The 23,569-nt window shown below is 43.2% G+C and overlaps 1 protein-coding gene across 1 annotated transcript; it reads left to right on the top strand.

Moving 5' to 3' along the window:
* dact1 (dishevelled-binding antagonist of beta-catenin 1) lies at positions 1-23,524 on the top strand. Its single transcript, XM_050061912.1, has 4 exons — positions 1-725; positions 11,240-11,369; positions 11,729-11,842; positions 14,968-23,524. Exons 1-4 carry the CDS (start codon positions 438-440, stop codon positions 17,148-17,150), a joined length of 2,715 nt encoding a protein of 904 aa, XP_049917869.1. The 5' UTR covers positions 1-437; the 3' UTR covers positions 17,151-23,524.
* The last annotated feature ends 45 nt before the right edge of the window (positions 23,525-23,569 follow it).

Genomic DNA, 23,569 nt, shown 5'->3' with positions numbered 1-23,569 from the left:
GTCAGTCTGGACGGAGCAGCAGGAGGAGCGGCAGCAGTACGGACCTCAGCCCGACACTCTGCTTTCTGACGGATCTACTCACCTCTGCTGCCCCGGGGCATGCTGGGATTTACCTGGACCTGGACCTGACCGGACTCGGCACTCATTTACCGGATTAATTTCACCTGTGTGTGCGAAAGGACCGTGGAACCACCGGTTGATAGTGGGAGCTGCAGAGGAGAGCAGTGTGAGGATCTGAGTCTGGATTCACTTTCTGACCGGATCCGTTTAACCCGGGTCACTCGTCTCACCTGACCCGACCCTGCTGCCTCCTCCGCGGCAGAGCGTCCTCACGGTGTCCCGCTCCGCTCCGCAGCATGCAGCCTTGAGCCTGCAGCTCCTCCGGACCCTGATGCTGCAGAGCCCCTGAGGTCACAGCGGACAGTGTGACGGAGGACATGCTGCTGTCCGCCCCCTCCAGGCGGGACAGAGCCGCTGCTGACGCGGAGGCGGCGGAGCGGCAGCGCTCGGTGCGGGAGCGGCTTGAGGCCACCGTGTCCGGGCTCGGGGAGCTGGAGTATCTGCGGCAGCGGCAGGAGGTGCTGGTCCGGGCCGCGCTGGAGCTCCGGGAGGAGAAGGTTGTTGAGGAGGAGGAGGAGGAGGAGGAGGAGCGGCGGAGAGAGGCTCAGCTGAGCTCCGAGGAGAAGCTCCTGGAGGAGAACATCCTGCTTCTCAGGAAACAGCTGGTAGGTCCTGACCTGTCTGCCGCTTGACCTCTGACCTCTGTCTGGGACGGAATGACTCAGGTGCGGTGTGTGAGGTCACAGGTCAGAGGTGAAGGCGGGGTCAGCCACTCTTACATGATGCACAGACAGACTAAGCTTTGTTTTGACCTTAGGTAAACTTTATTTATTTTTATTTTTTTATTATATAGTCATATATAGAGGTATTATTGTTGATCAATAATCAATTCAGTCAATAAAGCCTCAAAGAATTAGGAAAAGTCCTCAGATGTTTAGTTTTGTCCAAAATAAATTCAAAGCTTACTGAGAATTGAATCAAAGAAAAACTGAAAATCTGACATCAGTACAGATTGTAAAAAGACTCACATGATAAATCAATTATCAGTAATTATCAATTACTATTGCTGTTGATCTGTTAGTTAAATCAGGTTACTTAATAGTTGACTATGGCTTAATTTCACGCTTATAATGATTAATACATGCTCTACTGATTCAAATAAATATGAGCCATATCAGATAAAGCTGATAGAATAAAGATCTGAAAATTGATTTAAAAACATTTGAAAACATCACTTGAGACAGTTTTATACATAATCTGCAGTTAATTGTTTAAATGATCGTTGCATAAAAACGTTCTGTATTCATTAGGACCAGTTATAAGCATCTCAAACTATATTACAGTAATTCACGTGCAGATAAATTAGTCTGATAAAATAAGTGAGCAAATCTTCTGTTTTCAGGATCTTTTTACATTTTTCCAGTAACAATTTCATCTAAAAGACACAAATACCTTAACAGGACATGAATTAAATCTCTATATGTATGTTACTACATTTTTTGTTATTAATACTATTAATGAAATAGTATTTATTTATTTATTAAAGAATTTTGCTATTTCACTGCTAGTACCTATGCATTTTATTACGATATTTTTTAAAATATATTTTGTTATTATAAATATCTGACGACAAATCTCAAGTCAAAGTCCACTTACTGGCTTTTTTAAAAACTTTTAACACTTCATCTTCAAACTCCATCTGAGGAGACAGAACGGTTTGTTTTAAGTTCCAGGAAAAACTAGAGTCAAATTTTGTTTTCAAGGATGAACTTTCATGTTTAAAATTTGTAAACGTTTCAGGTTAAGTCTGTTGAAATGAAACCAGTAAGTTATCCTGTGAAAAAATATTCTTTCATTTAGTAAATAAACACAGCAAACTGAACTGAATCAGAACCAGCAGGAACTTAATTACAGGAATAAAGGACCCAGAATAGAACCCTGAGGAACACCTTCGACACATTTAGTTTATGTAACTTTAAAGGCTGTTTGTCATCTAATGAACATCAAACCACACAGGACACATGGACAAAAATAAATAATAAGAAATATAAAGTACTGTAGATTTACAGGTTTTGTTCACCAAAGAAACAAGACAATTGTTTCTCATAATTACAAGAAGCTGAAGGTGAAAAATAATCAATGAATGTTAGTAAAAAAAATACTTTAACTGTTGATAGAGTCATATTCATTCAGTTCTTTTTCTTTATGTTTTTTATTAGAGTTCATTTGTGTCTGTAATGTCAGATAATAAACATCCTGATAACCAGAAAGACGATGATGTAATCATGGATGTGTGTGTGTGTGTGTGTGTGTGTGTGTTTTCAGTGAAAGAGGTGTGATGAGTCGATACGGCCTGAGGCACACAAACATATTATGTAGCCGTCACGTTGGTGTGTTCTCAGTCGTTTGTTTGAACAGGTGATCCCAGGTCATGTGAGTCTACAGCTGATCAACTCCACAGTCTGATGAGAAACTTTCTGTCAGCTTCTGGCTGTAACCACGGAAACATCAGACAGTTCCAAGCTTAAAGAAATCATAAGGGCGGCAGCTCATCATCAGACTGCTCAGCCCTTAGTAGCCCACAATTGGTCCATCATTGGCCTGTGGTCAATCCACCGTAGTCGGTCCTTTGTCATCCCATGGTCGATCTGTTGTCGGCCCATGGTTGGCCCACAGTCGGCCCATGGTTGGTCTGTTTTTTGTCGGCATGCCACTCAGGGTAAATGCAAAGATTTAGTAATAATAATGCAGATTTATAAAAGTTAAATAGATTTGATGGAGACAGTGCAGCCCATTCTCACTCCCATTTCGTCAAATTCCTATGCTTGGTCAATGGCCCTCAGTGTCAGATACCAACACATAGAGGCACCCTTTAGCGGCAGTATGAGATACACTGGGCAGAGGCTTTTTTTTGACGTTCTGAGCAACTGCCATCGTATGAAGAGTAAGAAAGTCCATGACCCCACATGGAGTTGGGGTCGGAGGGGAGGTGGATGGGTCAGAAAGACTTTTACCTGGGAGCCTGCTGTTCTTTTTCCGTGTGAAACTAAAGGTCAGTCAGGTTATTTTAATAGTAGTGTGGTAGTATGTGTAGCACGCTATGCTAGTGGCGTATGTGACGTGAGTGTATATTATGTTAGCAACAATCATACTTGTTTTAAGCCAAACCATGATGTTTTTTTCTGAACCTAACCACGTGCTTTTGTTGCCAAAACTTGAGGAATTAAACCTAAAATGTTTTTTTTTATTATTTTTAATTATTGTTTAAAATATGCAGACCCTACAGTGTAGCCTACGCACGTTGCCGATGCTGTTGTGAGCTTTTATACTTGTGCGGTGGTGTGTCTGTGTCACTCTGCAGTTACACCTCTAAAACACTAGTTGGCAGCAGGGTTTCTATGACGTGCTGTAAAGTTTACTTGATTCAAAACACACATTAAACACACATTAAACATGGCTTAATAGAGACAACTTCAAACACAAGTACACAAATCAGCTTCACTATAACTCGCAGCATTCACAGACAAACACTTGTCTTTATCTGGACACATTTCCCCACAAATACAACATGCTAACGTTTTTAGCACAAGCCTATGGCATTTTACATTGTATAAATTAGCCTAGCAGCTAGCAGAGATTCCCTCGACTCGTATGAAGCCAGGGACAACAGCAACATTTAACAAAGGTAACGTTACAAAATTTGACTCAATTACAGTTCACAAGGTTCACTGACAAAACAACTGTCTTATACTAAACATTTTTTCCAAACAAATATAACATGCTAACGTTATTAGCACAAGCCTATAGCATTTTACACTGTGTAAATTAGCAATTTAGCAATTAGCTATAAGGGGAGGTTTCCTCTGCTCATATGAAGCCAGGATAAATCACACACAAGACTTAAAACTCAACTCTGCCCCTCCATTCCACGATTGTAAAAGAAGCTAGTGTCTTTAGATCTTCGTGACAAATGCTTTTGGACACCTAGACTTGGAGAGATGTTCGAAGGCGACTTGGTGGTCAGCTGACTTTCAGCTGTCATCTCTGTGCTGCGTTCAAGTGCAACTTTTAACACATCAGGCGGCACGTGGGTGTGTCGCTGTGAGAGCTTTGAAGTGGGTGTGAAGTCAAACAGCTGAGAGCAGCTCCAGTGTGGAGTTAGAATATTTACTTTTCAGAGACGAGTCGAGACGTGGATGCTTCTCTCTGTCCTTGTGAAGAGGTGAACGCAGCTGTTTTTATTTAAAGGGTTAATCAGCTGTTTGGTGTCGATGTGAGCGTCAGTGTTTCTGCAGCTGCTCGGTGTTTCAGGCCTGAATCATGTTTTCACAGACAGGAAGTCTCATCTGTCTTATTCTTCTCTGAGGAGGATACAGTCGTGTGTTTTCATGTGTTGTGTTTGTGGACTCTGTCCGTCCTGCAGCTGCAGCTCTAAACTTGAATCTGGATCAGATTAGTCCCCCCCCCCCCCCCCCCATAAGCAGGAACAAATGGAGATTCCTGCGAGCTGCTGGAAACTCTGCAGATCGCCTTTCAGCTCTGTGACGAAGCAGCTGAGACACAAACACAGAAAAACTGCTCAAACCGTCTGCAGGAGACCAGAGACAGGGTCTGGTCCTGGTCCTGGTCCTGGTCTGGGCTGGACTTGCTGTTGAACAAGTTGAAATTATTTCAACCCTTACTTATAATTCTGTTCATGGCCGGAGGGTCAGAGTACAGAGACAGACACAGACCAGTGCAGAGAATGAAGTGGACGTGATGCAGCTCGTGGTCATGAGTTCAGTATTTAGAGACGATGTGTCGACTCACCTTCGTCTTTATTAAAACAGCGTGACGCTGACTCCTCTCAGTGTTCAGGACTCAACTCTGATGGACTCTGACTGTGAAGCAGCTCTCAAGCATATTCTAATAATGACGAATAAATCATCGTGTGGTGTGTGTAGAGATTTTAATGGTTCACTGTTAAAGAATATTTTTGGCTGTGACATCACTTCCTGCTGTGGCTCAGCTGTCAGCTGGTTGAGTGACAGGACAAACAGCTGGAGGAGCTTCGCTTTGTGTTTGAACATGGTGCTCAGACCAGAGAGCAGCTGCTGCACAAACTGGAGCTGATGGAGGATACTGGTGTCTTATACTGTTATATCAATTTCAATATCTTTTTATACTGGACCATCATACTGGTGACTTATAATGGTCCCTTAGACTGGTTTCTTATACTGCAGCCTTATACTGGTGTCTTATAATGGTGTCTTAGACTGGTGTCCTTCTCTGGTGTCTTACTGGTGGCTTATACTGGAGCCTCAAACTGGTCCCTAATACTGGATTCTTATGCTGGTCCCTTATACTGAAGCCTTATACTGGTTTCGCATACTGTTGTATTATACTGGTCCCTTATAATGGAGCCTTTCACCTTTGTCTTGTACTGGTTTCTTATGCTGGTGTTTTGTACAGGAGCCTCATACTGGTATCTTAGACTGATGTCTTATACTGGTGTCTTATACTGGAGTCCTTTACTGGAGCCTTGCACCTTTGTCTTAGACTAGAGCCTCATACAGTTGTGTCATGCTGGTGTCTTATTCCGGGTCCTTATACTGGAGCCCCACGGAGGTCTGATGGGAGCTCTGTGGTCACAGCTCTGAGATCAGTCTGTAACTGATCAGTTATTGATCGGATGTTTGAACCAGACGAGAGAGGCAGCAGTGTGTTTCTGCTCTCTGCAGCTCCGTCGCAGGAATGCGGCACATGACTGACCTGAGAGCAGCGCTGCATTACCCGCATGTTTTCCATTTGATTCACTGTGTGTGTGTGTGTGTGTGTGTGTGTGTGTGTGTGTGTGTGTGTGTGTGTGTGTGTGTGTGTATGAGTGCCCCCTGAAATAAGCAGCAGTGTGTCAGCACATCATCCAGACTTCAGTTTGTTCTCACTGCACTGTTAAAGAAGCATATCTTCTGCGTCTGCAAGTTTACATCTTTATACTTTAAAGTCAGAATAATTCACCTTATTATTCACCTCACATTATTACTGTTTAGTAATTTGAGCAATTTAAAAATGATAAACAGTCCACAGAATATTAATTAACAATTTAGATTTCAGTTACGAATTTAGGAAAAACTCCACTTATCATCTCCAAGGTGAGGATTTGTATCTGAACATTTTAAAATATTTAAATTATAATAGATTTTTTTAATGCTCAATTTTAGCCTGTTGATGTTGTTTACTACTTACCTGCACACCGCTCACACAGGCTTGTGCCTGGGCCACACTGTCTGTGTGAGCAGCCCTGCCGAGGCGCGGCTCAGCTGCTAACTGATAACTGATTTAACTGATTTTTTTTCTGCTTAACGCTCACAGTTTTCAGCAGAAATAGACCGTAAAAAAGGTCTTTTAATAAATTGACAGTATGTCTAGATCACACACAGACATTAAAATGTATGAATATATTTTTTAACTCATCACTGTTTCCATTTCAAATAAGCCTTCTGACAACCTTTCTGTGGACAGAATCCCTTCTTTTGTCAACAGAAGGTTTTTTATTGTGAAATATTTGCAGGACAGTGTTGTTGAAAATCCAGTGGTTTGCACAGCTTCATAAATAAGTGGCGTACCAGCTTTTAATTGTGGAAATACAGTAGTTATAATAGCAGCACAGCAGCGCCGCAGCAACAACGCTGTCTGTGTAAACACCGCAGACTTGTTGAGTAATAATTAAGCTTTGGCACAATATGAATGACGTTAACTCGTCAACTGTAGAATGGACATTTTCAGTCTCACATTAAATGGTCCACAGAGGTGATCTCTGTGGTGCATCACCTTCTGGCTCTCCTGATAGTGTAATGTTAGCGGTTAGCATTAGCACACTGAATGTGACCATTTTTTTCCCAATAGTGTTTTGAATGTGAGATTGTGATTCCGAAAACTTAATTGTTCATCAGACGCGACAAAAGCGTCTTGTTTTCACATGCTAGTAGGCCGAGGATGTGTCAATAAATAGTCACTCTAAGTGTTACACTTTGAGTACATATATAGCCTATATTAGGGATGACTAGTTACTCATGTTGGTCTTTAGTTTAGTATTATTACTCTATAAGTTTACTCAAATGTGCACCACCCGGGTCTGATTGGAAACAGCCAGCTAGCAGCGCTTACACGCAGAAATGCCCACCGTCATGTCTCCACTGGTTAGCTAGCCTTAGCCGCTCTGTGCTGGGCAGCAGCTGGGTCTGATGGGAGCTAGCAGGCGGGGCCACTCATTTGGCAATTACAGCTGTTAACCCCATCCCAACCCAACAGCGTTGCTGCGGAAACATTGTACCCACACTATGGCCTCTCCCCCAGGTCGCCCTGGTGTTTAAGCAAACCCCTTTTAGCATTATCAACTATGTTATCACTCTTAGCTCTGTTAGCACAGTTAGCAGTATCAGCAGAGCTAGTGGTGCTAACATACTTAACAGTACTAAAGAGGTTTTGCGGCTCAAAATGAAGCCACTTACTCATCGGGGCGCCTGCGGTGAGACTGAAAGGTGGTCACCATGTTTGTGCAACAATGCGTCCTGCTGCAGGGACACTGTCCCCAGCAATAATCGCGGACGAGGAGCCCCACCCAGCCAGTGTGGAATGCAGAAGCTAACGTTAGCTTACCAGTGGAGACCAGAGGGTGGGCAGTATGTTTCTGCATGTCATCATGGCTATACACATATATATGGCTCCATTATCAGCAGTGGGTGGATCAGTCTGTTACATTTTACCAGTGGCTGCTTCTGTCTGTCTGTTGGCAGCTCTCCCAGATTAAATCACATACTGCACATGTCTGTGATAATTGTAAGCCAAGAATATACCGAGTGTCCCAGAGGGAGCGTTTCAGAATGTCTCTGCTCTCAGCTGATGGACAACATCACCGAAACATAAAGCTTCCTACACACAGGCTGTGAGGGTTTTTCTCTCTGCAGGATCAGTTTAATAGGAAATGAAGTGAAACCTGAGAATGGTCCTTTAAAAACAGACGGCAGCAGATCTGAGATTAGAGTTTCTGCTCATCAGCAGGATGAAGATGAATGTGTGTGATGATGAAGCTGCTCGTTATCACAAGTGTGTGTTGTGTTCAGGGTCATTGGCTCCTTCAGGTCCTGTGACCTCTGACCTTTGGTGTCAGATACTCATCTGCAGCTGCAGCTCAAAGCTGAGAGAAGCCAGATGTTTTGAAAGGACAGAGAGAAAAGTTCAGTTATCTCGACTAATGTCCTGTCAGCGTTACATTCTTACAAAGTTATCTCGTCTGTAGTAAAGCCAGTCTGCTGGCGTCAGCAGGATGGCTGCCCCCAAGTAGTCGACCAGAAAGGTCATTTACCGGCAACTCTATCAGGAGCTGCGCCTTATCAGGATAAATCCAAACCTATATGACTGGACCATGTGTGACTTTAATTTGAAAGGACAGACACAGGAAGTGTCCACGCTCAGCAGTCAGACAGGAGTCAGGTTAATTTCCAGGGCTGGTACCTGCGGTTATTCCACAGGCTAGTTAATAACACGTCAGGCAGGAAATCCAAAGTGTGGGATCATTTTGAGAAGGTGAAGGACGAACCCAAGGTGATATGTAAACTCATCTTCATTGGTCGACTACAAACATGACGTATCATCTGAAACATGGAAGTAGCTACATGCCCATTAGCCCACAGCGTCATTAACAGGCGGCTCGCTCAGTGTGTGACGTGCACTTGGAGATAAAATATAGGCCTATATTAATGAAGGTTCATTAGTACGGTTTTGTATTTCTCTGTAATGTAGCACAGTGTTAACAATGTTACTGATACTATTCTTTCTCACACCTTCAACTCAAACCACCAAAATATATCATTTAATCATTACATTCATATCAGAAACATGCAGGAGACTAGTTGACTAATGGACCTAAATGACGACTATTGGTCTACTAGAAAAAAAAGACCTGGAAAACTCATGGAATTTCAGAATCTTTCCAGCGCTTAACAGGCGCTGGAGAAGTCATTGAATTAGCAAAATCATTTATTGGAATAGTCATGGAATTTTGTTGTGTATAATGAATTACACTCTTACAGTGATCTTCCGAGGATAACCTTCCATGTAATGTAACATAACAGCAAATTTTGTATAAGATAGCTGTTGACATAATGTAGTTCTAATATGTGGATTAGGGCTGCACAATATGTCGTTTCAACATCGACATTGCGATGCACAATAGTCGCATCACAGGACGTGCAATATCAAGTAAGGCATTTTAACTCAAACAACTTATCTGCTGCTTGAAACAAAAGGAAAACTCTATGGTTCTCATTTTTCAGGACAAACACCAACCAAGCCTTCCCTTTTAAGAAAGGTTACATGTTTATATGAGGTAGTGGGGTGGTGTTTGTTGTTGAAAGTGAGACTCTGCTGCGTGTGTGTAGAAAAATACCACAATGTGGGCCGGCAAGTGCCACAGAGAACCCTGAGAACCCTGGTCAGCAGGTCTGAATGATGAGCTGTCTAACGTCTGGACGGTTGTAAATATAACAGATCCCAGGACTGACCCCTGTGGAGCACCATAGGTATCATATCATTAAACACTTCTGTGGCCTGCAGGCTGATTTCCTTCAACTTCACTTGAATCTGTTGTAGATTAAGCTATTCTTTAGTCTCAGTCAACCCTCTGACATACAGACCCTGAAACTCAAAACAGAGAACACACAAACATCTCTGAGACTTCTTCAGATCTCAGATCTGCTCTCTCTGTCCTCCGTGTTTACTGAAGTTACACAGCTGTAAACCGACTGTCAGCAGATCTGAGGTCTGTTCAAAAACTTTGAAACAGCTTCAAATGGTTTCAGTTGTTTTATATCTGACTTCAATCAGTTTGTTGTTGGTTTTAAATCATATTTTTGGTCTTTTGCTCTGTAAATAGATTCACTCTGTTTGTTCTGGTTTCTGTTTTCTGTCTCTGACTGTTAGAGGTTCCTCTGGTCCCCTCTGGAACCAAACCTTTAAGCTCTGTTTCCACCAAGCAGTTTGGTACAGTTCAGTTCGGTACCTTTTTCTTTGGTTTCCACTGTGAAAAGTTGTGGATGGTACCAGTGGGACCCTTCCTTACCATCCCTCATTTTTGGTCCCCCCTCTGTTGGGGTACCTAGTAGGGTTGTAAATCACCAGTTTCATCTCCATACGATATTTTCTGATGTTACAAAGTCTGCCATGTTTTGTCATCTGGCTTGAAGCCCTGAAGGCAAACTTCTCCTAACAGCCATAAAACATGAATTACAACAGAAGTATAAAACTCAGCTCAGTAATGACTGTCAAGGTTCATGGACAAAACATTTTTTTTTTTTTGCTAATGACCCACATTAGCCTGACATTATTTTTCTTACTCACCATCAGTTTAAGTCACTGCATCTCCTGACAGAACAGCTCGGTTGAATTTCAGTCTGTATACAGGTTTTTTCAGCCGAACATTGTTGAAACAGAGCAGCTAATGTTGCTGTAGTGAGACGTTAGCAGGATAAGATGCCCGTCCAGGCAGGTAACATTATCTTGCGTTTTATCTCATAACGGCATTGTTTACATACGGCATGTGCTCTGTCTGTTGACCGGTATCTCTCCATAATCAAAAATATTTCCACACTGCTGATTTACTCCCAAGTAAATAACGTTATCGCCATCGTCTGGGTTGCTTGCTATCTGCCTGCTGCTGTTTGACAGTGACACAGAATTTCTAATAAAGGTGTATTCTTAAAATGATGATATGGATTGATTATTGAATCGATATGTATGATCCAGATTGACTGATCGTTACACCCCGAATACCTAGCACACAGATCTGGTACTAAAAGGTGGAGCTGTGAACACTGCAGTCTGTGGATGGTAAACGAGGTGCAGACTTCCATCTGTGTCACAGGTGATGAGGAAATGCATGACAACAGCCCGGCCCACATTTAAGAGGACTGTTTGCAGTGGAAACACTAGGGTCTAGGTACCATGTCTGAAGGGTTACTTTTTATTCCAAAGGTACCCTACCGAAAGTGTTTGGTGGAAACGGGGCTCTAGAGGTTCCCTTGGTCCCCTCTGGGATCAGGACTCTGTCAGATGTTTGTTGTGTGTGTGTTGAAGAAAACAAACTGAAATGTGGAACAGGCAGCAGAGCTGAAATGACGAAATGTCTCACTTTGTCCATCAGAACTGTCTGAGGAGGAGGGACGCTGGTCTCATCAGTCAGTTACAGGAGTTGGACCGACAGATCAGTGACCTGCGATTGGACACCGAGGCGTCACATGACCAGTTGGAGACAGACAGCCGACCTAGCTCAGGTACCAGGAAACGTTTGTGATTATTTCTAAGTTCTGAGTTTCTTTACAAGACATCTGCATGAAGATCAGTTCAGTCAGCTGTCTGAGGAGTGATGTCATCGACCTGATGATGAAGTAGTGATGAATAGTTTTAGAGTTTTTTTTTTTTTTTGGTTCCGTTTGATAAAATATAAACTGAAGTTCAGAGGTTTAAGTTCAAATAAGAGCTGAATGTAGAGAGAGAGAGAGAACTGTGTCATCTGCATACAGACTGATATTTACTGAATGAATATTCATGTGTCTGTCTCTCTCTCTCCTCTTGTCTCTCTGCCTGTCTCCCTGTCTGTCTCTCTTCTTGTCTCTCTCTGTCTGTCTCTCAGGTTTCTATGAGTTGAGTGACGGGGCGTCCGGCTCCCTCTCTAACTCATCTAACTCCGTCTTCAGTGAATGTTTCTGTTCAATGGCTGAAGCTGATGGACGCCTCCTGTCTGCAGGTACACAGCCTATTCACAACCAATACAAAACCAATATACAACCAATATGCAATAAATACATAACCCATACACAACCAATGTACAACCAATGTATATACCATAACTATTATACCTTATATCTTATAAACCCATGAGGGTTGGGCACTTTGTGCATGACACGTAAATAAAAATAATCAATCAATCAATCAATCAATCAATATACCACCAGTGCACAACTCATACACAATCAATACAGAATCAATACACAAATACCCAAACAATATCCAACCACTATATAATCATCACACAACCAAAATAACCACTAAACAACCATCGCATAACCAGTACACATCCAATCCACAACCAGTATATAATCAATACACAACCAATATAGAACTGATCAGTCCATTAATTGATCAGATGATCAGCAGGTCAGAGGGAGGGAGGACGATGATATGTCATTCAAATTATTAGATGAAATATGAAATATTTTCTCAGCAGCCTGTTTGTGTGTCTTTTAGGATTGTTTGTTTGTTTGTTTGTTTGGACGTGATGAAACATCTGGAAGCTGTTTCCCTGTTGAAGGCTCAAACTGTCACACCTCAAACACCAGCCTGCTAACACCTGCAGTACAAACACACACACACACACACACACAGAAACATGCGTCCTGACCTTTGACCTGCAGCTTTGCAGCAGCTGATGAGGATCTACTTTCTGTGCTGCGGGGTTTGTGTGTGAGGCTGCCGTGCTGAGGCTGTGTTCAGACTCGACACTCAAACATCTGTCTCTGATTAACTGATAACAAGTGTGAACACACCCAAAATATTTCACACAGCTCCGACTCTCTGCAGCAGCAGATACATTCAGAACGAAACTTAAAACCAGCTGGATTTTATTTTCAATCAACCCAAAGAGCAAATGTTAATAAATAAATGTAGATACTGACTCTTTGAGTTTTATTTCATTAGTTTTCCATCAGAATATCTGATCATTTAAATCAGCATCTCCTCACAGTGACTGCAGCATGATGAACCTGAACTCTGGTTCTGTTGATGTTGGAGAAAGATCTCAGTCTGATGTCATCACATTAACTTTATTTAGCTGACGCTTTTATCCAAAGAGGAAGAAGTGGATTTTAACTCATTATAGAATGAAGAATGTCAGACACACTTGATTTGTTTTACAAAGCAGTGCTGAAGGACACTTTCTTGAGTTACATAGGCTAGACAGGAAGTGATGTCATGAGTTTAGCTCTGCATGTTTTTTTAATGCGTCCACACTAGATATAGCCATGGTTTGAGGCATCCATCTATACGTCCCATTCTTGTAAATGCTATATCTGTGGCTGTGGTGTGACTTTTGTTTGTACATCCCTGAAGCCCCAAATATTTTTCCTTGAGCCTCCCTGAGTGACTGGCAGAAATTTCATGACCCTCCCTCCACCATAAATTAGTTATTACATTTTTCAAAATACTCCCACTGTTTATTTTTGGCCAAATTATAAATGAGATCTAGAATAAAATGATTTTGCAGAACTACCTAGGGCTGCCCTGACAAAGAATTTTCTAAGTCGACCAACAGTCGTCATTTAGGTCCATCAGTGGACTAGTCTCCTGCATGTTTCTGATATGAATGTAATGATTAAATGATATATTTTGGTGGTTTGAGTTGAAGGTGTGAGAAAGAATAGTATCAGTAACATTGTTAACACTGTGCTACATTACAGAGAAATACAAAACCGTACTAATGAACCTTCATTAATATAGGCCTATATTTTATCTACAAGTGCACGTCACACACTGAGCGAGCCGCCTGTTAATGACGCTGTGGGCTAATGGGCATGTAGCTACTTCCATGTTTCAGATGATACGTCATGTTTGTAGTCGACCAATGAAGATGAGTTTACATATCACCTTGGGTTCGTCCTTCACCTTCTCAAAATGATCCCACACTTTGGATTTCCTGCCCGACATGTTATTAACTAGCCTGTGGAATAACCGCAGGTACCAGCCCTGGAAATTAACCTGACTGCTGTCTGACTGCTGAGCGTGGCCACTTCCTGTGTCTGTCCTTTCACATTAAAGTCACACATGGTCCAGTCATGTAGGTTTTGATTTATTTTGACAAGACACAGCTGACTAAGCGACCAATGAAATCTTGCCGACTAATGACCTTTCTGGTCGACTAATGTTTGGTTGACTTTTCAGGGGCAGCCCTACCTAATATAGTGCATCAGTAAGCATTATGTGTGTTAATGAGTGTAGCCATAGAGCATTGTAAATGCATTATAATTCACTATGAATGCCCTTATAATGTATTATAGATGTGGTCTTCATAGAAAGTGTTACCATAATTTCTGTTCTTACAGTTTCTGGTCGTGATAAATGGTGTAATTTTGGAGATTTGTAAAGAAAACATGCCACATGGTTCCTTAAAAAATGGTGGTAAAATAAATAAAAAATGCAACTATTTTAATTTTTATGCCCCTCCCGTACGCCAAAATAAAAGATATGCCTCTCCCCATTGCTTAAAATCTTATTTGACATGCCTCCCACCCCTTCCTCCTTCATAAATAACGAACAGTCTCTTGATGTTAACTGCTGGCTGTTTTAGCTGACATTTGCAAACTTGTGAGCCAAGAATAAATTCTACTAGATAGGGAATAAATTGTTCTTGTAGTCCTGAGCAGCTCCAACAGTGTAATGCTACACCCTCTCCCCCTCTCTGAGTGGGTATTCAGCATCAGTTCTGACACATAAATCATTTTCATGTCATGTCCAGGATCAGTGGTGAACACGGAGAGTTAACAGCACACTGTCTCCACAGGAAAGAATTTTCCACTTAGTGATGCAGCCGATCCAAACAGGGTCATTACCACACTCAGCAGAGCGTTTCATCAGAACTGCTCTGCTTGGAAACCGCTCCGCTCACAGTTAACTTCCTGTCAGCTGTTGACATTAGGAAACACTGCAACACGAAATAAACTCAGATCCACGGAGACTGTTTATGTTTGAAGCTGTGAAATGTCGAGCCGTGTGGTTTACAGCAGCCGTCGTCCACAGACTTAAAATAACATGTGAATGTCCTGAATGTGCAGCTGTGTCTGTTTCATAACATCACACTCTGTCTCTGTCTCCCCTCAGATGAGCTGGCCAGCTGTTTGGAGTGTGACGGTTTGGTTGGAGGACTTTGCGATGACTCGTCCTCCTCTGGTACAGTCCGCCGCTCGCTCTCAGCTCCTCACCCGCCCACCCTGGACCCCGTCTCCTCAGTTGCCTCCTGTGACTCCCAGTCGAAGTACCACTGCGACCTGGTGGCCCGAAATGGCAGTGACATTTATCGCTACCCGAGCCCGCTGCACGCCGTGGCCGTCCAGAGCCCTGTCTTCCTGCAGATGTTGGGTCATGGAGGTCCCAGCAGAGATGAAGGGCTTCTAAAGAGCATTGAGGCTGGTGTTGATGCACTCAAACCAGAGTCTTCCCCTCTTCCTGCTTCAGTTTCAGCTCCTCTTGTATCTCAGAGCTTCTCGTGGCCGGCTCCCTCTCCCTCTTCCTCCCAAACTCCTTCCCACAAGCGCCTGGACAGCTACATCTACAGTCTGCTGCAGCGGAAGGCCCTGCCCATCAGGACTAACAGACCCAGGACCAGCATCAGCACTGACCCATCAAAGAGCATCCTGAGGCAGGCCAGTCTCTGCATGAGGCAGCTGTCTGGGTCTGGTGTAGGAACTCTGAGGGGGTCAGAGCTCAAACCCTCGTGGGCGACTGGAGGGGTATCAGCTGAAGGTGCCTCCACCTCGTCTCCTCAGAGGCAGTGGTCTGTGGAAAGTAAACCTGAGGAGTCAGATGTTTTCCCTGAAGGCAGTGCCGGCACAATGCAAAATGGCTTCAAGATGAACAGCAGTGATTTGGCACAAAACCAGAACAGCTCTCTTCTTAGTGATGGCATCCAAAACGGCTTCTCTGTCACTAATGTTGACACAAGCACTAACAGTCTGCTGAAACAGAAAAGCAAAAGGCTTCTCCCTCCCTCAGCAGCGTCCACAGCTACTCTGCCTAAAGACTTCAGGGAGCTGGGCAGTCCCAAAGCTAACTCCTCCCCCAAAGACACCAAGCAGCCATGTTACTTTCCTGAGCAGGAAGTGCTCCTCAAATCACCGCCAGTTATCAAAACACAGTCAGCGACTCCCAAGAACAGCCCGAAGCCGCCACAGACTGTCCCCACAGAGAAGGGTGACAGGTCAGTGCCTGAGATCGCCAGCTTAGGCTCCTCCTCCCAGAGTCAGGATGAAGCAGGAGGAGGGAGTCACATGGTTAATGCCAAGCATGTTTCTGCCCAGCGGCAGAACATCAAACTCCGCAAGGGTGGCAGCAAGAATGTCAAGACTGTCAAGGTGAAAACCACGACTGTGATGAGGACGAGTAAGCTGTCTGACCATGATGAGCCTCTGTCAGAGAGAAGAGGTGACCGGTCCCACCACAGGTCCAGCTCTAAAAAGTCCCGCCTGTTAGAAGATGGCGGTTCAATCAACATCAAAGTCTCCAAGAGAGCAGCTGGACATGGCGTGTCCTCCTCTAGGCTCAAACGCCTCCCTGCATCCATCCCAGAAGGCCGAGTTCTGGACAAACACACCACATCAACACTGAGCAGTGTGCGCTCAGGTGCATCAAGGCACCATCACCATGGAAACCACCACCATCATCATGGTCACCACCACCATCATGGTCACCACCATCATGGTCATCATCACGGGCGTGACCAGGTCGTGGTTGTTGCCAAACCGAAGTACAAGAGAAATGATTACCGGAGGTTGCGAGCGATCATGGAGGTACCGTATGATGAGGCATTCCGGCGCGCTCAGCGGCGGCAGAGAAAGGAGCTGTTGAGTCATTCTGCAGCCAACGCATACCTCCCCTCCTCTGAGCAGGTGAGCAGCCCGTACTCCTATGTGGCAGGAAGTGACTCTGAGTATTCAGCCGAGTGTGCGTCGCTCTTTCACTCCACCATCGTGGACACCAGTGAGGACGAGAGGTCCAACTACACCACCAACTGCTTCGGAGATAGTGAGTCCAGTGAGGAGGAGTACGTGGAGGAGAGCACCACCACCAGTGATACTGAGGAGAGTGGAGGAGGCGGGGCCGGCGGTGGGACAGGTGGAAAGGGCAGGGCGTGGAGCCAGGTAGGGGCATCTGGGGCCAGGGCGGCGGGACAGGAAATGACTCCGGCTCAGGCGAAGGCCTTCGTCAAGATCAAGGCCTCTCACAACCTGAAGAAGAAGATCCTCAGGTTCAGGTCGGGTTCTCTCAAACTCATGACCACCGTGTGAGTCAGCAGCAGGCGGACAAACTGGACCACAGCTGTGTCTGCTGGTTGCCTTACCCACGCACTTCTGATATACCTGAGCTGAACCCGGCCTGACGGAGAGCAGACAGTGCTGTGGAAGGACAGGTGCTGCATGGGAAAAGACACTTTTCTACACATTTAAACCAACATCAAGCCTCTTCAGCCTGAGAGACAAACCAGTTGGCCATCTTTGTAAAAGCATGTGACATTTTTAGGCAACATCAAAGCAACCAGTCCTTTTTTCTTTGTTTACTTTCTTCTGCCTTAAGGCCTCTGCACACTGAGTCCATTTCATCATATGTTTATTTAATCCATCACCCGAAAAAAGCACTACGCACACAAACCTTGCACACTGAGTCCGATTGGCTTTGTTGTATGTGTTGCGAAAATTCACAGTACGAGACACAATTAAAAGACACGTTTCTTCCCTTGCTTCTCCTCCCTGCTTGAAGAGTGGGGAATGAAAGGATACTGTGCAACCTGTTCCTGTCATGTTGCAGATGTGTCTTGCCGCCACATTTTCTTAACTGCTTCTTGCTGGAGCAACTGTCGAAAGACGCTTGATGGATGCCTAAAGATGCAGAAAATCGAACCTGTTCCAAAAACTTTATTGACAGACAAAAGTTTCACAGTTGATGTGCAAACCTTATTGACAGAACGCAAGGTTTCAGACGGACCCAGTGTACAAAGGCCTTTACTCTTCTGGTTTTAGTCAGGAGGTACATCTGATGCCTTCAAACACGGCCTCCCATGTTCACCAGTTGAGTTCATGTGAACTACCCAGTGTTGTTGTCGTCGTGACCTTAGGTGGCACATTATGACCTGTGGAGGATTGCCTCCTCTGTTGCCTTCTCTTCTTCACTATAGCTTTTTTTACACTGCCTCGTTACGGTGGGAAATTCACACCGTTATGAGGTCTCACCATTCTGTATAAAAGGCACAGAGTTGTCTCGCCTTTTAAGCCAGGAACGGAGGTAGTAACAGTGCCAAAAAGATGTCTGTGTAAATGGGACAGCTGGCATTGACGGGATGATTGGCAACACGGGTGTGATGTTTTGACGATATGTTATGCGTGCAACCCACAGCTGGAATTTAGCCAATAGCAGTTAGCGGCTAACTCAGAGAGGAACAGCAGCAAAAAATGTCCACATATTGGGAAAACAATGAGGTTCATGAGCTCCTTACCCTCTGAGCAGAGGACGAGATCAGCCCCCATATAACAGGGACAGTAAATGATCGTTGGTGCCATGTTAATGCCATTGTTATTGTTTAGAAAAGGCTGCTGAAGTATGTAATATGTCGCGCTAGAGGCTGAAGCTGCTGATTCTGCAATGCCGCTATGCTGTCGTTGCCATTGTGTCAGCCTTATAGCACGACCTCTGTGTAAAAACAGTGCTCTCACCCTACCTTCAGGTGGAGTTTTGTGGAAATTCAAGTTTAAAGTTGAAGTGCTTTAAGTTGTGAGTCGCCACCTCCCACAGCACTGGGCTGTTCACATGGACTCTGGGTAAACAACACCAAATGTGACGGTGCTATACAGCGTGAACTCATACGTTCCTGGGTTCAAACTCACTTCATGATATCAGACATGGCTGCCCAAATAATAAACAAGTATCACTTAAAGAAGTTTGCACACTTTTAAAACACTCTAAAGATTTGAACCGGTGGTTCTGTCCACCCGGATCAAACTGTGTCTCTGTGCAAGTTTCTGTTTCTAACAGCAGCCGATCAGACGAGTCTCTCACATCCTGCTTTCAGGATTAATGCAGCATTAGATGCTTCAGGGAAACTGCTGTTAGTAAAGAGGTTAGTTTGGGAGTTTAGATTCAGCCAATCAAATTGGCCTCCTTTACTTCCTCCCTCTTTCCTGGCCCAACAAGTGCCTCAGCCGACGTTAACATGGCTGTCAGTAAGACCTGAGAGGAAGAGTCAAGTTCTCAGTCTGCTTCAAACTGAACAGTTGGTATGACGTGTAGCACGTCTCAACCTCCTCCTGCTGCATCCCAGCTCTGTCTCCAAATGGTTAACAATGCACATTTCTGCAAACCACAAATACACAAATGTATATTACATACATATCATATTGTGTGTCTAAAGTGACGCGCTATCTAAGCTGGCTTCATCAACACCTAGGAGAGACGCCTGCCAAGCTACAAATCACTGTTGAAGACAACAAACAACAAAACCGGGTGTTTTATAGTGACCTATCACTGTGTTTCCAGCGAGGATAGCGCCATGAAAAGCAGTTGTTTTTTTACCAAGCCATTGCTGCATTTCCTGCAGCTTTTTTAGCAACTAAATGTTTGTGTTTTTAGCAACGTGTCGTTGCATTTCCTACCGTGATAGTGCCACCAAATCTGAGTATTTTAAGCCAGAACATGATCTTTTCATAACCATAACTAAGTGGTCTTTGTGCCTAAACAACTTCACATTAACAGCAGAACAGCTAGGGTTGAAGCAAATAATCGGATTAATTGAGTATCCAGGAGAGACAATGTACTTGATACACTTACAAGTCCTATACAAGTAAAGTTTTGTCAACATCTGTACTTGTGATAAAGGACAATCATCATTAGGGTAACTGTGTTTAATCTGTTTTGATCATAAAGGACCTGAAGCTTAATTCTGAGATTGTTCAGTAAACACTTTTCTAATAAATAATAAATATATAGCAACCTCTGCTCAACCCATATCAATATCAGGCTTAAAAGAACAACTTTCAGGTAGGCCCCACCCACTTCAGGTCCAAATGCAGCCCATTCCCAGTACAGATACAAATACAGATTATTCATTTGGTTAAACAGACACAGTTACAGATAATGGTGTACTCGCTCATCACTAATAAAAACATACAAAGGTAATGTATCTGTGGTTTGCAGAAAATAGTAGTTACCTGGATGTAACTCCAGTTCTATGAGTATGTGCACAGCCCTCTAACAGGTGCCTAAGCGATGCCTCAGAGGAATAAACCAGCAGCGAATCCCATTACAGAGCAGAGCACATACGAAATAGAACGTACACTGCCAACAGTTCTGGTGATTGGGTTGTGCCTCCTACTGCCTCCATGGTATCGCTCCAAAAATTCCCTGTGGCAGCATCATATATTAGTGTAGAAATACTGGTTTGTTAATGGGGCTCTCCACTAAATGGTTTTACGGAACATGTGTATTTGAATAGCTAATTTTTCCCCCGGGTCCCAGAGCTGGTTAATCCAGTCCGGCTTTGTAGTTTTGAGGCCATAAATCATATAAATGAGGATAACAACGCTCACTGAAGGGATTTCAGAAGCTGCTGAAAAATCCAACGAGCTTTGAATCATGCTGAGACCTTCAGTGTCTCTGTGGGACTACGTTTTGTGGTCTCTGGTGGAAGTGGGGCTGTAGTCAGGTTCTCCAGAAAGATGTTTGGAAAGTTCTCCAGGTGGTTCTTCAAATGTTTTTTAAGACGTCTCTTTAGAGGGTTCTTTAGAAGGTTGTGCAGAAGGTTCTTCAGATGATCCTACGTTGTGTTGAGGGTTGTATCCTGCGGCAGTAATCTCCTTATTTCCTGCACTTTGAGACAAACTGTCAGCAGACAGACGGACGGTGTAACCCTGTTAATCTGGTTTTTGTATGTAGCCTTGTTTTGTATTTATTATCACATGATCTTTGCCTTTGGTTGTAGCGCACCGGCACGGCACGCCAAACGTCTGTACATGCTTCTCTTTTTATTACACAGTTCTGGTTTACGTTGTTATTTTTTATGAAAGCTATTTAAACCTAATATATTTGCTTATTGGATACCGCACATGGTACGGACTGACGGCTGGTCGAGCTGCAGTATATAACATTTATACACAAAGTCTGATGTGTCTTTTTTTAACACTTCCACCACTGATGCCACGATAATCTTTTTATACAGCATTTAGATCTTCGAGTGAAAAACCAGACCGATGTTTTTTTTCCAAGGTTTTTATCGTCACTGCTGAGGTGGAAACCTTATCTTCATTATTCTGCTTTCAGATCAGTAAAATGAGACCTTTCTGGATAATGTAAAAAAGAAATAAATCTGAACCATCCAACAGGAAGTTTTCTTGTTTACAAAAACAACCAGATGCCTTTCAGGTACATGAGGATTTAACCATTTTCAACCTCTTTACGTTAATATCAGAATGCATTGCTGTTTTTTTTTTTTTAATCAAATCTGCTACCATATGAAATGGGTCATTGAAATGCTGTTGACACCTCTGGTCAAACTCAAACTTTGCCTGATTTTAGCCGATACAGACAGACGTCTTTTCACCAACATAACATTCACTGTCAGTTCAGTTCTAACTTTCATTTTATGAGTTGAAGGAACATTTTTCTGTTTGTGTTTCTGTCGTCTCAGATGTGTCAGACAGATGCTAACACTTTTATCTTTGGCTACATGGTTGATGCTATGGTAGCTGCAAATAGTTAGCATTAATAATACGCAAACAACATCAGCTCCCTGCAAACAGCTAGCATATTAAATGTTATGTTAGCTGTTTCAAGCTAACAGATGTTATACTAAGATGTTTTTAGCTTAGCTTAGCACAAAGAATGGAAGCAGAGGGTACTGTTAGCCTAGCTCTGTGAAAAGAGAAAGAATCTACCTTCCAACAGCTATAAATATGTCAGATTGCGTGTTTTCAACTAAAAGGTTTTTTCAGGTCTTTTCAGATTTACGTCTTGTCTTAGCTTAGCTTAGCTTAGCTTAGCACAAAGATTTGAACGGGGTAAACTGCTAACCTAGCTTTGTCAAAAGATAACGAATCTACTTTCCCCACAGCTCCAAGTCTCTCGGGTACATGTTGTTAATTAAAAAGGTGTTTTAGTTTAGCTTATTTTAGTTTAGCATTAAGACATGAAGCAGGTGGAAACTGTTAGCCTAGCTTAATCAAAAGTAAAAAGAATCTACCCTACATCAACTCTGATTTACATGCTGCTAATTAAATATGTGTTTTTAGCTTAGCATAACTTAGCTTAGCTCAGTTTAGCTTAGCACAAAGACTGGGAGCAGGGGGAAACTGTAGCCTAGTGCCACCAAAAGAAAAAGAGCCTAGCTTAACTTAGCTTAGCACAAAGACTGGGAGCAGGGGGAAACTGTTAGCCTAGCTCCATCAAAAGAGAACAAATATACTCTCCTATGATTATAAATCTGGCAGATTTACATGTTTTTACTAAAAGCATGCAGAAATAAAAATGTTAAAAGGAGACATGGTGGTTTTAGCTGCAGTTAGCGCTTTAGCTAATAAAAGTTTGCTGATTAGCATCTGAATTGGTCAACTGAGGGTTTGGACATAAATTTAAATATCTTTGAACAGTCAGAATAAACATTAAACATAATGTATGGTAATGAGATGACATTCATGCTCGACTGTCCCGTCTGTACTTTGGGATCATTTGCTGCAAATTTTCAGTATGTTTATCTTGTGATGGAGCTAAGCTAACAGTTCCCCCCCTGCTCCCAGTCTTTGTGCTAAGCTAGCCTAAACACACAGAGATAAAACTGATATCCATCCTCTGACTCTGGAGACGACAGCAGCAAAACAGGATTTCACTAAATGTCAAGAGTTTTTGAATTCGCAGCAGGCTGCTGCCAACACTTTGATTCGCAGGCTGGAAATGTGTTTGCCTGAAGCTCTTTAAAGTCATTGTTCTCCAGTCTGGTCCACTTTTACATGTTCCAGACATAAATAGCTCCCACAAAGCTTTAAAAAGAAAGCACACAAAGCTTCTTTTCAGCTGTCGCCTTCTGTTATTCTGCTGAGGGCTATTTTCAGTTTCTGATGACTTTGATTTTCTCTGGAAACACGTTATATTTAAAACTTAACAGCCAAAAACCTTCAACCAAAAGTGAAACTCGACTCGTCGTGAGGTTTTACCACCGAGCTGCTTCACACGTCACTCCTGTAAATGATCATATATGCAACTGTAAATGACTGTTACTGATGTGTGTGTTTGTATATAATGTCTGTGTATGCCAATACTGGTGCTTAACCTTTTTATGCTTCATTAAATGTGGACTTTAACATTACTGTTTGGTTGTTCTGGGTTCATCTGGAGCTCTGAGGGTTTGTCTCCCTGCTGCTCAGCCCAATCACAAGATATTTACACCGTGTTTGTGTGTTAAGCTGCTTCACACACTCCTGGCTGCGACCTCTGTATCAAATCTTTTTATCTGCATATTTCTGAGTCTCTGCAGTCTGATCGTGCTACTAATTATTTATCCACAGCAGCAGCAGCGTCGCCCAGCCAGTCTGAGAGTCCGCAGCCTGCTGCAGCACGCTAACATGCTGATGTGAAGGTTTAATGTTCACCATCTTGGTCTCTATTTAAACCTTTATTTAAACAAGAGAACACAGCATAAAAGGAATGTTAATAAAAAACTGAAAAGTCA

The sequence above is a fragment of the Epinephelus moara genome, chromosome 14 (genome assembly GCF_006386435.1).
Source record: "Epinephelus moara isolate mb chromosome 14, YSFRI_EMoa_1.0, whole genome shotgun sequence".
NCBI classification, from domain to species: Eukaryota; Metazoa; Chordata; class Actinopteri; order Perciformes; family Serranidae; genus Epinephelus; species Epinephelus moara.
This window is presented reverse-complemented; position numbering and strand designations above follow the sequence as displayed.

What these genes read in the sequence shown, in the direction of transcription:
- dact1 (XM_050061912.1), top strand. Translation starts at nt 438, where the DNA reads ATGCTGCTGTCCGCCCCCTCCAGGCGGGACAGAGCCGCTGCTGACGCG. An exon ending in TGCTTCTCAGGAAACAGCTG is followed by an intron (nt 726 to 11,239) that starts GTAGGTCCTGAC and finishes TTTGTCCATCAG; the next exon opens with AACTGTCTGAGGAGGAGGGA. An exon ending in TGGACGCCTCCTGTCTGCAG is followed by an intron (nt 11,843 to 14,967) that starts GTACACAGCCTA and finishes GTCTCCCCTCAG; the next exon opens with ATGAGCTGGCCAGCTGTTTG.